At 44.5% G+C, this 15,220-nt stretch overlaps 1 protein-coding gene across 13 annotated transcripts in view; it reads left to right on the top strand.

Annotated features, from left to right (window-relative positions):
- Positions 1–15,220, top strand: part of IFT122 (intraflagellar transport 122) — a 74,154-nt gene that overhangs the window by 26,878 nt on the left and 32,056 nt on the right. For 12 of the 13 annotated variants that reach the window (XR_008297004.1, XM_027042691.2, XM_053218915.1 and 9 more), the window contains 6 exons: positions 2,892–3,083; positions 3,240–3,378; positions 4,558–4,760; positions 6,014–6,151; positions 7,731–7,895; positions 10,514–10,711. Coding sequence is in view for 12 of the 13 variants with exons in the window: in XM_027042691.2 (XP_026898492.2) it covers positions 2,892–3,083; positions 3,240–3,378; positions 4,558–4,760; positions 6,014–6,151; positions 7,731–7,895; positions 10,514–10,711 (1,035 nt within the window). In the remaining variant the exon portion in view is untranslated. The remainder of the gene's footprint in view (positions 1–2,891; positions 3,084–3,239; positions 3,379–4,557; positions 4,761–6,013; positions 6,152–7,730; positions 7,896–10,513; positions 10,712–15,220) is intronic. The other variant, XM_053218913.1, reaches the window with a different exon arrangement.

The raw sequence follows: 15,220 nt of genomic DNA, 5'->3' as shown, positions 1-15,220 counted from the left end.
TACTATCATTTACTATCATTACTATAAGTGCTAGGGGATTTACTATCATTATATAAGTGCTAGGGAAATTTTGGTGTTAGGCATTTGAAATTTTTATAAAGGAAAATTGAATATATAAAATTAATAATTACAATTTATTAATTAAAAACAATTTTTTAACATTTATTCATTTTTGAGAGACAGAGACAGAGTGTGAGTGGGGAAGGGGCAGAGAGAGAGGGAGACACAGAATCTGAAGCAGGCTCCAGGCTCTCAGCCGAGACCCCGACGTGGGGCTCAAACCCACAAACCATGAGATCATGACCTGAGCCAAAGTCAGATCCTTAACCAACTAAGCCACCCAGGTGCCCCAAAATTATTGCAATTTAAATTAGTTTAAGGGAATCAACTAAAATCCCTTAAACTAAGGGATTTTAAAATCTGTTCAAAATTTAATTCAGTAAATGATAATCAGAGGCCCCTTTTCAATTAGTTGTTTACTTTTGCTAGACGTATAAATAGAAAATATTTGTAAATTGAACTTAAAAACTTAATGAGGAACCAGGTTTTTAGGATTATTTCTTTTTTTTTTAATTTTTTTTTTTCAACGTTTATTTATTTTTGGGACAGAGAGAGACAGAGCATGAACGGGGAAGGGGCAGAGAGAGAGGGAGACACAGAATGGGAAACAGGCTCCAGGCTCTGAGCCATCAGCCCAGAGCCTGACGCGGGGCTTGAACTCACGGACCGCGAGATCGTGACCTGGCTGAAGTCGGATGCTTAACCGACTGCGCCACCCAGGCGCCCCTAGGATTATTTCTTTAATAAACTGTTGTTGTGAGGTTTTTTTTTTTTTTTGCCTATTAGTTTAACAATGGTAATCATAAATAGTCTTTTTATTTACAAAAAGCACCCTCAGGGCAGCAAAAAACTCCAGTGACAATAAGGAGCTTGGGTTTTAACAGGTTAAAAGGGGAGAGAGGACATCAGATTAAACCTGTAACTACAGAGCATTGAGAGCAGTGCTGTGGGGGAGGTGAGCACAGGGCCATGGGAGCACAAAGGAGGGAGCATCCTTGGGTAGGGTGAAGAGATAGGGGATGTTTTCTGTAGGAGATGACACCTGGTGGAGAGAGAGAGAGGGAGGATAGTTCTGGCTGGGGTGGTGGTGGAGAATAGCACTTGTGAGGACATGAAGGTCTGAAAGAGCAGGGTCTGCTTGGCAAACTATAAGATGTTTATCTTGGCCAAGGGAGCTGAGCTCAGGAGCTTGACCTTCATCCTAAAAGCTAAGGGGACAGTACCAAAACTGAAAGACAACTCATAGAATTGGAGAAAATTTTTACAAATCATATATCTAATAAGGGACATATATCTGGAATATACAAAGAATTCTTACAACTCAATAATAAAAAGACAACCCAATTAAAAACTGGAAAAAGGATTTGAATAGAGATTTCTCCAAACAAGATATACATGTGGCCAAATAAGCACATGAAAAGGTCCTTAACATCATTAGACATCAGGGAAATGCAAATCAAAATCATACCCACTGGGCTGGAAAAATTGGAAGCCTTACATACTACTGGTATGAATATAAAATGTTACGGTCACTTTGAAAAATACGGCAGTTCCTCAGAAGGTTAAACATAAAGTTACCAGCTGATCCAGCAGTTTCACTCCTGGATATATGTATCCATAAGAGATGAAAACATGTCTGCATAAAAACTTGTACACAAATATCCATAGCACCATTATTCATAATAGTCAAAAATTACACATGGCCATTAACTGATGAATAGATAATAAAATGTGGTATATTCATGTAATGGATTCCATGTAATGGAATATTATTCAGCAATGAAAAAGAATGAAGTACTCGTACACGCTACAATATGGATGAGTTGGTCACAAAAGGCCACAAATTGTGTGATCCAATTCATAAATTGTGAGATTCCATCTCCCATTTGGAGATTTGTGAAATCTGCAAAGTAGGCAGAACTATAGACACAGAAAGTAGATTAGTGGTTGAAAGAGGAGGGAAAGAAAAGAGAATTGAGATCGACAGCTACCAGGTATGTGGTTTCTTTTTGGGGTGATAGAAATGTTCTGAATTAGTGATGATGTTTGCATAATTAACTGCACACTTTTTTTTAATGTATATTTACTTTGAGAGAATGCACACACATGTGCACACCATATGCGTGCACACACACACATACAGGTGAGCAAGCAGGGGAGGGGCAGAGAGAGGGAGAGAATCCCAAGCAGGCTTCGCACTGACACAGGGAGCCTGAGCCAAAATCAAGAGTCGAATCCTCAACCAACTGAGCCACCCAGGCATCCCAATTATACACTTGAAGTGGGTGAATTGTATGGTATATGAGTTATACCTCAGTAAGGTTGTTATAAAGAGAAGTATGATGGGTGTAGTTTCAGAACAGAGGACAGTTTTTTAAACCAGATGAATTTAGCTTTATGAAATACTTGGGAAGGGGAAGGGGAAGGGGAAGGAAGGGGAAGGGGAAGGGGAAGGACCAACCTGAGGGGAACCATTGAAATCCTTGCAAAGGCTGTGTGTGGAGGAGGCCTGTGGGAGAAAGTCCCAGTGGGAGGAGGGTCCAGATTGGCTGAGGAGCTAAGACACACACCTGGAGCAGCTAGTGGGACTCCGGGAGATAACTGCCAACTCAAGCAGTGGAGGATTCAGCTGTGTGGAGGGGAGAAGTAGGGTGCTCCAGAGGAGGCTGGCCTGTGTTCGTGATGGAATCACACAGGAGTTAACTCTGGCCAGCTTGCCCTTGTCTTCTTGACTCCCCCCATTAAAGTCATTAGGAAAAGCCCTTAATTGTATTGTGAATAGTATGGATTTAGGAATGGTTTTTCCCTTGGTGTGTGTTCTCTTTCCTCAGATTGGGAAGGATCGGTCACTGAACTTTGACCCCTGCTGCCTCAGCTACTTTACTAAAGGGGAGTACATTTTGCTGGGAGGGTCAGACAAACAAGTATCCCTTTTCACCAAGGACGGAGTACGGCTTGGGACTGTTGGGGAGCAGAACTCCTGGGTGTGGACGTGTAAAGTGAAACCTGACTCCAACTACGTGGTAAGAAGAAGTCCATTCTGTTGGGCTGTTGCCTGACTAGGCACAGACATCAGCCATGTTTAGCCAGTCAGATCCTTGACATTTGCTCCTGACAAATGGGAGGGCAGACTCTTTCTCCAGAGAGAGCTGGGAATTGACAACTCTCTTTCCCTACAGGTGGTAGGCTGCCAAGATGGCACCATTTCCTTCTACCAGCTTATTTTCAGTACTGTCCACGGTCTCTACAAGGACCGGTATGCCTACAGGGATAGCATGACTGATGTCATCGTGCAGCACCTGATCACTGAGCAGAAAGGTAAAAGGCAGACTTTGGGAAGAGGGATAGGTTGAGAGGACTGCCGACAGAGCAAGTAAAATGATAGGAAATGTTCCTCCTCAGTCTTTTGGAAACACATTGGACTACTGGTTCTTCTTTTGGTTTTTTCTGAGGGTAAGGGGAGGATGTACATGTCTTTGAGAATCTAAAGAAAGCAATAAACCCTCTCTCTCAAAAAAAAAAAAAGGCACAGACTCACATAATTTTGCTGCTGCCAATTCCAAGGGGGACGTGGACTTCTTGACTAAGGGAAGGATAATGTATGACACATCAGAGCCAAGGTGGCTGAGCTGCATCAGTCTTTGTGGATGTGTATCCTCTCTGGTGTGGATATACTGAAATGCTTCTCTCTCACCTTCATCTCCACTTGCCTGCTGGTGGGTCCTTACCCCAGAGGTAAGCAGGGATAATGGGTCATCACACGCTTAGAAGATCTGGGTTCCAGGCCTAGCACAGTCAGTCTGAACCTCAGCCTCCTCCGCTGTCCACCCAGTAGCCATGCTGATTAAATGGGCTAAGGATCCACTTATTTCAGGTGTATTCATATACAGATGTTTGGCCACAGCACACTGCCTGGTGCCTGTGTGTGGGTATGCACACTGAGGGTTGTCTTACAGATTCAGTGGCATCCTTTGGTTCCCATCTGGGAGCACCTCTGTTTGAAGATTCCAGCTGTGCTGGTGAGGGTATAGCTGCTTGGGCAGTTCCCCAGTTTCCCTTATTGGGGACACTTTCTCCACCTGGTCTGCAGTTAGAGTGTGAGAGCCTAGTGTATACAGAAACTACATGCATTTCCCTGTTATTGAGGGTGGTGGGTGGGGAGTGGCCAGAGATGTGGGTATTTATTCAGATGGACTTCTGATCATCAGGGGCTGTTAATGCTGTGCAGAGGAGTTTTAAACTTATATTCAGTAAGTGATGGTAATGCTAAGAATTTTACTTTCCATACTCAGGTGTAAGCTTTGGACCACAAAGATTGTATACGATTTTGGATTCCCATATTTAGTAGAGCTGATTGTACATATTAGACAGTGTGTAAAGATTTTTTTTTGATGAAAGTGTCTCCTTTAATTGCCATTAAATAACAGCTTTTAATTTCTCTGCCTTCTACCTTACTTAATGTCATGCTAGAGCTAGAATTTTTTTTTTCTTTGACAGTTCGGATTAAATGCAAAGAGCTTGTCAAGAAAATTGCCATCTACAAAAATCGATTAGCTATCCAACTGCCAGAGAAAATCCTCATCTATGAGTTATATTCAGACGACTCGTCAGACATGCATTACCGGGTAAAGGAGAGGATTGTCAAGAAGTTTGAATGCAACCTCCTGGTGGTGTGTGCCGATCACATCATCCTCTGCCAGGTGGGCACCAGGTTGGAGGAATCGGGCTGAATCTTCTTCATGTTTCCTCCAAGGATAGGGTACCCAACTCATTGTTTTAAAGTTGGACACCAAGAAAGTCCCTTTCCCTCAAACTCAGTAGCTGTTCATTGCTTTCATTTTATTGACATCTAGAGGAGTTGGACTCTACCGGAAAGTCATGGACCGTAAGTAGGAAAATTCCTTTTTGTATTGCAAAGCACTTTGTTATACTAGGATCATACATATTTTAATGACTTAAAGCATATACTGATAGAAATGATCATTTTTTTTGGTAAATATATGTAATATATATATTACATGTATATTTTACTATCTGTTAAACAAAAATATTTATGATATCAAGTCAAAAATAGTAAAGGAAGTTTTACTTTTTGAGAGATTTTTTTCACAGAAAAAAATTTTTCAACTTAGAGCTTCCTAGAAAATGTCTAAGTCAATGCCAAGAGAAGTTTGGAAAGACTTTGAGATAAGGCCAGCCCAGCATCTTTCTTGGAAGTAGAGGTAGATTTGGATTCATAAAAGTAGGCCTGTTGGAAGTGATAAAGTTTTAAGAAATCCTTTAGCAATCACTGTATGTATGGGCACCTGGGTGGCTCAGTCAGTTAAGTGTCTGACTCTTGGTTTTGGCTCAGGTCATGATCTCACAGCTTTGTGGGTTCGAGCCCTGCATCAGGCTCTGTGCTGACAGCATGGAACCTGCTTGGGATTCTCTCTCTCTCTCTCTCTCTCTCTCTCTCTCTCTCTCTCTCTCTCTTTCTCTTTCTTTCTCTCTCTCTCTCTCTCCCTCCCTCCCCCTCTCCCTCTCCCTCTCTCTCTCTCTCTCTCTTTGCCTCTCTCCCTCTCTCTCTGCCCCTCCTCAACTCACACTGTGTCTCTCTCAAAATAAATAAACTTAAAAACCACTGTATGTAAGATACAATTAAAATCTCTCTTATGTCTAGAACTAAAAGCAGTTTTGAGGTGCAACAAGTTATAGGATAGATGTGGCAAAAAGATATGCTTTTGGATGCTGCCTTTGGCTGTGGCTGCCTAGAGGTCTGCACAGAAGATGTGAGGCTGAGCTGGGCTCTGTGGTGAAGGCTGTGTGAAGGATTAACGAACAATGCCAGTCATGGGGACTAGATCCAATAGACCCTGAGGTATTTTTCATCCCTCACATGCAGGAACACCTGGGGAGGGCTGGGAACACTTACTCTGTCAAATATCCATGCAGAACTGGGTTTGCTTTCTAGGAGAAACGGCTACAGTGCCTGTCCTTCAGTGGAGTGAAAGAGCGGGAGTGGCAGATGGAGTCTCTTATTCGCTATATCAAGGTGATTGGTGGCCCTCCAGGAAGGGAAGGTCTGTTAGTAGGCCTGAAGAATGGACAGGTGAGTGTTCTCACGTGTCTCCCATCAGGCTGATAATCTGTGTGCCGACACAGGGACCAGTCTCATTACAACCCTAAATGGTTTCTTGGGGCAGGAAAAAGCGTGTCCCCCACCCCACATTTGCCATAGGCACATTGGAGGGCAACCCAGATTTTCATGTTTTGAGAACAGCTTCAGACCAAAGACTTCTAGCATGCGCATCCTGGCAGGGTTGGCACTGTGGCCTCTGGGCTGCCTGTAGAGTGGATTAGTGGGTTTAAGGGCATCCAGAAGGTGGGAGATTTGTTAGAGGTGCAGTTTCAGTGGCTTGCTAAGGAGGGAGACATAGCTCATTCTTAGGTCAGATCCCTATTAGGGCAATGAATGGATTAAGGCAGTGAGTTTCAGCTTGTGTCTTAGAGGGTACTGGTCTTCAGGCAATTATTACTAGATATTGTAAGAAAACTGGGCCCTTTGCTCATATAGACGTGGAAAATCTAGGTTATACAAAGTTAAACAGATTTGTGTGTGTGTTCTTTGCTCAAAATAAGAAAAGTTCTAAGTGGGCTACATGGAAATTTGAAAGTGAAAATATAACCGCATTAGCCTGAGAGCCAAGCTGTCTAGCAGATGGCTTGTGGCTGAGGCTTATCAGGACTTTCCTGGGGACAGAAGTCATGAAGTATGAATTAGTGCGGGCTGCAGGGTAGCACTACCAAAGGGTGGAAAGTCTGCTTCTTTCTCACGGTCAGCTGTCACTTCCATTGTGAGACCTGAGAACATGGATTTTGGGGGCAGGTCAACCTGGGGTCATGTTTGTGCTTAGCTGCTTACTGGCTGTATGACCCTAGGCAGGTCACATTGCCACTCTGAGACTGAGGTTTTACAAATCAGGATAATGCTTCATGTTGCATAAGGCTGTCAAAAATAGTCAATAACTGATAGCTGTCATCATCCTTATCATCATCATCATCATTATTTTGCTGTAGTTACACCAGATGTCTTGTCAGTGTTTAAAGTAGCCTCTTCCTGGGGCGCCTAGGTGGCTCAGTCAGTTAAGCGTCCGGCTTCAGCTCAGGTCATGATCTCACGATTCATGAGTTTGAGCCCTGCGTCAGGCTCTGTGCTGACAGCTCAGAGTCTCAAGCCTGCTTCAGATTCTGTGTGTCCCTCTCTCTCTGACCCTTCCCCGTTCATGCTCTGTCTCTCTCTGTCTCAAAAATAAAAAATAAAAACATTAAAAAAATAAAAAAATAAAGTAGCCTCTTCCTGTGTTAGTGTGACTCAGATCTCCCAACTCTGAAGTTTGGGTAATGTTATTAACAAATCCCCGTCAAGCAGACATTCAAGAGAGTTTCTTGCATCTTGGGGCTCGTCATTACTTTGGCAACCTCTGAGGAACTGTACTTCTGGTTTCCTAAGGATAAGTCCCTGCTCCCTTCTTTTGATGAGTCCTTTTCTCTGCACAGAGCCTCTGTTGAAGTTAGTGGGAGTTGTTCTTGTAGAACACATGGGATTCCAATACCTGGCAAAGTTCCAGAGTCTTGTTGCCATGGTAACTCACTTTTTTTTTTTTTCTCTCTCTCTGAAATTTTGCCAGATCCTAAAGATCTTTGTGGACAATCTCTTTGCCATCGTCTTGCTAAAGCAGGCCACAGCTGTGCGCTGTTTGGACATGAGTGCCTCCCGTAAGAAGCTGGCCGTGGTGGATGAAAATGACATGTGCCTGGTGTATGACATCCATACCAAAGAGTTGCTTTTTCAGGTGAAATCCCAGAGTTTCCATGACATGGTCCTTTGACTTCTTTTTTAGCTTCCTAGTTCCTGCAGGAGGTGCTCACACTCTGGCTCCCAGGCAGATCTCTGGGAGGAGTGGTGACATGGAGGGGTATAGGCTTTGAGCAGGGGTGCAGAGCCCAAGTGGCCCCAGGGCACAGCCCACCCCCTCCCACACATGAGCTGCAGGAGCTGGAAAAAGTCTCTTTGAACTTTGGTTTCCTCACAGATAAGATGAGCAAGTAACACTTTTCTTTCTGTGAACCGTAAAGGAATAATAATAAATATCAGTGGGGCATGTGATAGGGTCTCAGTGTATTGTTCAATGAGATGATGATTCTTTTGCAAAAGGGCTTCTCACCTATTGGAGATATGCCTGTATCTATGAGTGACCTAAGACGTAGTAAAGAAATAGGACAAGTTTTGTCATCTGAAAGAAGGGAAGGCATGGGGGAAGCCCTCCCTTCTATTTATTTCACAAAGATGCTATAAGAGCCAGCAAAATGTGAACTGTTTGGGGGCATAGGCAGTTTACACACCATTTGGTCCTGTGGCCGGTGGAAGTGTATCACTGGAGAAGAGAGCCCAAAGGCTTCATGCCCACCATCTGGCTGACTTTCTGCCAGACTCAGTGCCACTCTTTGCCTGTATAGGGCTTTATAAGAGGTCAGGGCCCATTTGCCTGAAGCAAGCTTCCCCTAAAGCTGACTGGTTTCTTCAGCCACAAGTTTCCCAGTGTTAATTGGCAGATTGAGGTCCCCTTCTCAGGGCTCTTCTTTGTCCCTGGGAGCAGAATCAGCAGGACAGAGGGATGTTAGAGTGTAGGGAGCTGCCTCAGTCAGTTAGAAGGGGCCACCTGGCTACTGCTAGCCCAAGGTGGTTCCAGTAGATAACAACTCACTTATATCGCTGTGGAGGCAGAGTGGTTAAGGGGAAAGAAAGAGCATAGGCTTTGTCTTCAGACAGACTTGGGCTCCAGTCCTACCCTCACCACTTACAGTGTGATCTCAAGCAAGTTAGCACAGTTCATTGAACCTGAATTTTTTATTCTCTCTGAAATTGAACTTGTAATTGCCCCCTCACAGAATTGCTACAGTACTAAACAAGAGACTACAGTAAGTAGCTCAGTGCCTTACAAAACATGGCCCTAAATGTTACTTTTCCTCTCCTCAGCCTCAACACTACCTCCTGTAGGTAGGTTAGCAGGCCTCCAGTTATGAATCTGTGTCTGAGCCTAGAACCATATAGGAATGGAAGGGTGTGTGTCCTTCCCCATCTCCACTGAAGGTTCTGTAGTAGCTAGGGAGGGTAATTCTCAGACCTTGTCAGAAGACATAAGCATTCCCAACTATCTTTTTTTTCTCTCTACTGCCCCTGCCCCCTGAAAATTAAAACAGCTCTATTGTTTTTGCTTAGTATAAAAGTAATCCATGCTCATTATAAAAGATTCAGACATTGTAAAAGATTCTAGGCAGAAAGGTATGAACATCTGCTCCCTGGGGCTCCATTGCTAAGCAGAAAACTTGTAGGAGAGGGAGTGCCCCCCAGGGTGACTGTATTTCTACAGCATGAGAATTGTAAATGCAGAGATGATATATTATTTTATAATGTAAAAATAAGTTTTTTTCCTTATTATAAAAAATAATAGATGTTTATGATCAAAAGAGAATTTCAGGCAAACGAAAAACATAAAAAATGAAAAAGCACCCACAATTCCACCCACCCCAAAACAATCACTGTTAATTCTTTGAAACATATCCTTTTATTTATTTTTGTTTGCTTGTTTTATTTTTGTTTTTACTTAGAGTTAGAGAGCACACACACACTGGAAAGGGGCAGGGAGAGGGAGAGAGAGAATCTTAAGCAGGTGCCACACTCAGTGTAGAGCCCAACGCAAGGCTCTATCTCATGACCACAGGATCATGACTGTGAGATCATGACCTGAGCTGAAGTCAAGAGTCAGGCACTCAACCAATTGAGTCACCCAGGCACCCTTGCTTGTTTGTTTTATTTTAGAGAGAGAGAAAGCGGGTGCACATATGGGTTGGGGAGAGGGAGAGAGGGAAAGAGGAGGGGAAAGAGAGAGAGAGAGAGAGAGAGAGAGAGAGAGAGAGAGAGAGAGAGAACCCCAAGCAGGCTCCATGCTTAGCACGGAGCCTGACGCAGGGCTCAATCCCATGACCGTGGAATCATGACATGAGCTGAAATCAAGAGTCCGATGCTCAACTGACTGAGCCACCCAGGAGCCCTGCAACATATCCCTTTAAATCTTCTGTGTATAGCTGTGTGTACTCATTCTGTAACAGAAGTAAAGCCACTTTGCTCATTCTCTCAGTAGGTAATGATTAATATTTGGGATAATAATACTTTTTTTCAAAAGTAATGCTTGTTTATTAAAAAAAATTCCAACATAAACAAGTGCATAGAGGCATAGAGGATTTTGCTTCTATGCTTCTATCCTTCTGCTTCCCTTTTCCTCCCTTTTCCCCCATCCCACTCTTAGCAATTTAGTTTGATTCAGGCTTTAAAAAGTGCCTAGCTGAATGTAGGAATGGTGGCAAAGGTCAGGGTGGTTGTCAAAGGATCCTTACTATTCCTGTTCCTCAGGAGCCAAATGCCAACAGTGTGGCCTGGAACACCCAGTGTGAGGACATGCTCTGCTTCTCAGGAGGAGGCTACCTTAACATCAAAGCCAGCACCTTCCCTGTGCACCAGCAGAAGCTACAGGGCTTTGTGGTTGGTTACCATGGCTCCAAGATCTTCTGCCTCCATGTCTTCTCCATGTCGGCCGTGGAGGTGCCGCAGGTAACCAGGGTACTTGTCAGCTCTCAGCTGTGGCAGGGCAGACAAGACCCAGGAAGCCAGGCTATGCATTTGTGTATTGGGTGGGGGATGGATGGTGAGGAGAGAGGGAAGAGAGAGGAGTTGCAGTTATGATGTCATGGAAGGTACTCTGGACGAGAACCTGAAACTCTGTCTCTACCTTATACAACCTGTGTGTCTTTGGACAAACAGCTCTACCCTATTGAGCCTCCAATTCTTTCTGGTCTCCCTTTCCTGGTTGGGACAGGGAGGGGTATTCAGGGTTGTCTGTCTGCAGACAGAGTCTGTTTCACTGAGGGCCGTGCATGGGGCAGAGTGGAGCAAGCCAGCAAAGCTGGGAGTCTAGCTGGGTATATGCATAGATGTGTGAGCATGGTAGTGTGTGTGAGGGAAAGAGAATGTGGGTCGGATGGAGGGGCGGGGCGCTGAGGTGTGTGAGCCAAGAAGGGAGCATGGGACTATGCACAAGTCTCTCAAACTAGGAGGAGGCCAGAACAGAAATGGGGACCTGGAGCCACAAACAGGAGGACAGAAACACAGGAGGGCAGAGATTGACAACCCAAGTCTGGTCTGGCCTAATCCCAGCTGTCCAGGCTGCCTGTCTGCTCTGTGAGTGAATCATGCCCATTGTAGAAATGCCGTAAAATAAAGGCAAGCACGAAGGAAAGACTTAGCTCTCAGAATCCCATCCTCAAGAGAATCACTCTTAAATGTCTTAAAACATATCCACCCAGGCTTTTTCTATATGTATATGTAATATATGCAGAGCATACAATTATGAGTATATAATTTTATATGAACATTGTAAACAAAAGTGGAATCTACTATAAATATTATAAATCTAATTTATGAAACCTCAGATTTGCTGTTCTTCCTTTACTGAATGTGGAATATAAAAGAGAGAGATTTTTAGTCATCTTCCTTTATCTCTGTCTTCCAATTTAACCTAACATTTACATATTGCCGGCCCATCACTATATGAATTATTGCCTGTCAGCTAGCAGTGTGGCTTTTTCTCTCAGCAGTCTACTGGAAACATGGCTCCACATCAATAAATATACTTTCCTAGTATTTTAAAATACTAAGATGACTGTAGATTTACTTATGGTTATAAGAAACCATACAGAGACCCCTTGTACAACTTGCCCAGTTTCCCCACTGGTAGCAGTCTGCAAAACTATAGTATACATGTATTACCTGGATAGGTTCATGTGTCTCCCACCACCAACCCATGAGATCTCTAATGTTGGACTGCCTTTTCTTTCTTTTTTTTTTTTTTAATGTTTATTTATTTTTGAAGGAGAGAGAGACAGAACATGAGTGGGGGAGGGGCAGAGAGAGAGGGAGACACAGAATCTGAAGCAGGCTATAGGTTGCAAGCTGTCAGCACAGAGTCTGGTGCAGGGCTCCAAGTCACAAACTGTGAGATCATGACCTGAGCCGAACTCGGATGCTTAACTGACTGAGCCACCCAGGTGCCCCATGGGCTGCCCTTTTATTATAGCCATTCCTGCCTCCCTGCTGTCCCCACCCCCACATTGTTTTTAATGACTGCTTTTTGTCCTATCACATGGATGTTCCTTCCACATCTTACACAACCACTACCTTTTGTTGGACATTTACACTGCTTACAGCTTTTTTGCTATTGTAGATAGCATCTTTCTTGCTAAGTCTTTGTACCTGTCCCAACTTAGCTCTTCAGTATGAATTCCTTGAAGTCAAATTGCTAGGTAAAACACCACATACATTTGAAAGATTTTTAGACACATTTCTAGATTGCCCTTCAGAGAGACTGCATCAGTCTGTGTTTGCCCTCCACACACACGTGCCCTACTCACTGTCCCCGGCTCAACTTCTTTTTTTTTTTTTGGGTGAGGGTGGAGGGCATGATACCATTTTATTGAGGGGCTTCAGAGGATGGTCAAAGGGCTGGCAGGACAGTGAGATCCTATGTCCTCAGCCTGGCCAAGATCTCCCCACCTTTATAGTCACCAAAAGCCTGGCCTGGCTTCTTACAAAGGGTGGGGCTGGAATCCACTTCTTCCTCTAAGTTGTTGATACCCTTGCTACTCATTATGCAGAAATTATTAGTGCCTGATGCAGAGCAGTTATTTGGTAAACGTTAATGGAATTCAGATTTGAGGAAAAGGAAAGAGAAAGAAAGGAAGGAGAGAGGTGGGTGGAAGTGGAGTCAGGAGGAGGGGCAAGAATAGCCCCTACTGGACTGTTTCCTAATAGTCCTCATCTGCCCCCCATCCCAGATCCATGCACCGCATCCACCAGAAACCTAGTCTTTCTTAATCATGCCAAACACACTATGTTGACTGAAAGTTTTTCTCCCAAGACTGCCATCCCAACCTCAAAGATAAATGCAGTTTGCTGCTCCCTGACTTTGGCTGACCAAGAAGAGCCAAAAGGGGGGCCTGGGGCTTCCTCTGCCAAGCCCTTAAGATTCAGAAGTCAGAGTCATCCCTCCCTCACCACCCCCCCCCCCCCCCCCCCCCCCCGCCGCCCCAGCCCCCCATGGCTTCACCAAGGCCATCCTGCTGATGCAGCAGGTCAGAACTGCCAAGGGTTAGGAAAGGCAGCCTCAAGACAAAGGCTATTTATCTGTTGCCTCTGCCTCCAGCCATCCTGTGGTTTTGGCCTAGAAAGGAGGGAGAAAGCATCAGACCACTCTGGGGATTTCTGGTTTCCTTTCGAAATTTACATCATCTTGTGCAAGAACTGGTTTGTCAGTGCTGCCAAGTAGGGCGACAAGCCCTTGTCAGGCTTCTTGGGGTGAGTGGTGACTTCATGCTTGGAATGCAATAGTGAGATAAAGTAGAACTCAGAGGGCATTTGTTCAGTTAGGATATTTTTAAAATTCCCACTGTCAGATTGTACTTCCCAAGCAAGCCCGAATGTTAATCATTCATCGTCTCCTCGATTCTCATGTGCCTGTTGCTTCCTCATGGGGTATTCAACATGGTGAGAAGCTGTGCAGTTTAGGGGAAAGAACACTGGCTTTGAGTTCTGACTTTGCTGCCCGAACCAGCTGGGATCTTGAGCAACTCCTTTCACTCTTTGGAGCCTCACTTTCTATGCAGTGGGGTTAATATACTTGTTTTATGGGTTTTGTCTGGCCCAGTTCCTATTGTTATTGTTATTAGCGATCTTAAAGTACAAATGCTATGAAACAGAACTAAATTGAAACAGGGTGCTCACTAAGGAGTTTAGAAAGGAAAGCTCATTGTGCACAGGGAGTGTAGAAAGCTTCCAAGGGGTGGTGACACTTGATCTGAGCCCTGAAAGGTCTGGGGACATAGAGAGGAGCAGCAAGGGTGTTTCAGAGAGAAAGGTAGAGGTAGGAACAAGTCTGGAGAGTTGGGGAGGTGGCGAGGAGTTGGTGCTGAGAAAATACAGTGGATGTACTGATCATGTCCTGTTTGCCCATAGTAGTCTGTGAGCTGGGCAGGGCATCTAAACAGAAGTTAATCAGTTTACCCAAAAAAGCACCCAGCTAGGATGTGACTGAGCCAGGCCTGGCTTCTGGCTCAGCTGCTCCCCTGTCCGTACCCCTTTACCCCTCTAAAGGAAGGAAAGGTAGACAGAATGGTACGATAGAACAGATGAGCACTCCTAAACAGCCACATCTTGCTGTCAGAGGGCAGAATGGCTTAAAAAGAAAAAAAAGAAAAAAAAAAAAGCTTTAACTCTGAAGCTAAAAAATGAGACCGGAAAGTTCAAAGATAAAGGCCCCAAATGGAGAAAACAGCACTTCCAGCTCCACATTTGAGAACCATTAGCATGAGGTACTGGCTGATTGATCTCTACTGCCCTAGAGAGATTCAGTTCCTTTCAGCACACTGGCTTAAAACAAGGGCAGGGCCTTCTTATTCAGGACGCCAGATCCAGCTCAGACTTGTTCTTGTGTGCACACATATTCATGTACCACACATCCAAGAGCCAGGAAAGTGCTCTTCCTTGTGTTTTCCTTGTGCCACTTATGTGTCCTCAGACTGTAATCAGAGAGTGATAATAACCTGCAACACAGACCTGTTGGGACAGATGCAAAAGCAATGTGTAAACCTAAGAAGAGAAATTATTAGGAACCATTCACAGGTATCACAGTGAGGCAGCCCCGTCTGGGAGGAGGGATGGCAGGAAGGTTCCCAGCCTTCCCAGGTAACCTGGAACAAATCACTTACCTTTCTTGGGTAAGCTGGTTTCTTGGCCCTCTTTGTAAGAGACCACCTCAGACCCCTTCCTCACAGTAACGTTGTTCCTTCCTCCACCAAACAGAGACTGAAGGCCTGCTGGGGGAGGTGAGTACAAGCCCACCAGTGCCTTCAGGGGTTGTCCCCAGACTTGTGGAGGAGAGGGGCTTGTCATTATAACACAACTGACTTCTGGATAAAGGGCAGAGAAAGCTCAGACTCCTTTCCTTGAGGGGTCAGCAAAGACTTTCCAGAAGAGGTGACATTTTAACAGGACCCTCAAAGCCAAATA

The sequence above is a fragment of the Acinonyx jubatus genome, chromosome A2 (assembly GCF_027475565.1).
Source record: "Acinonyx jubatus isolate Ajub_Pintada_27869175 chromosome A2, VMU_Ajub_asm_v1.0, whole genome shotgun sequence".
In the NCBI taxonomy this organism is placed as follows: Eukaryota; Metazoa; Chordata; class Mammalia; order Carnivora; family Felidae; genus Acinonyx; species Acinonyx jubatus.
Note: the sequence above shows the minus strand (reverse complement) of the source record. Positions and strands in the feature narration are given on the sequence as shown.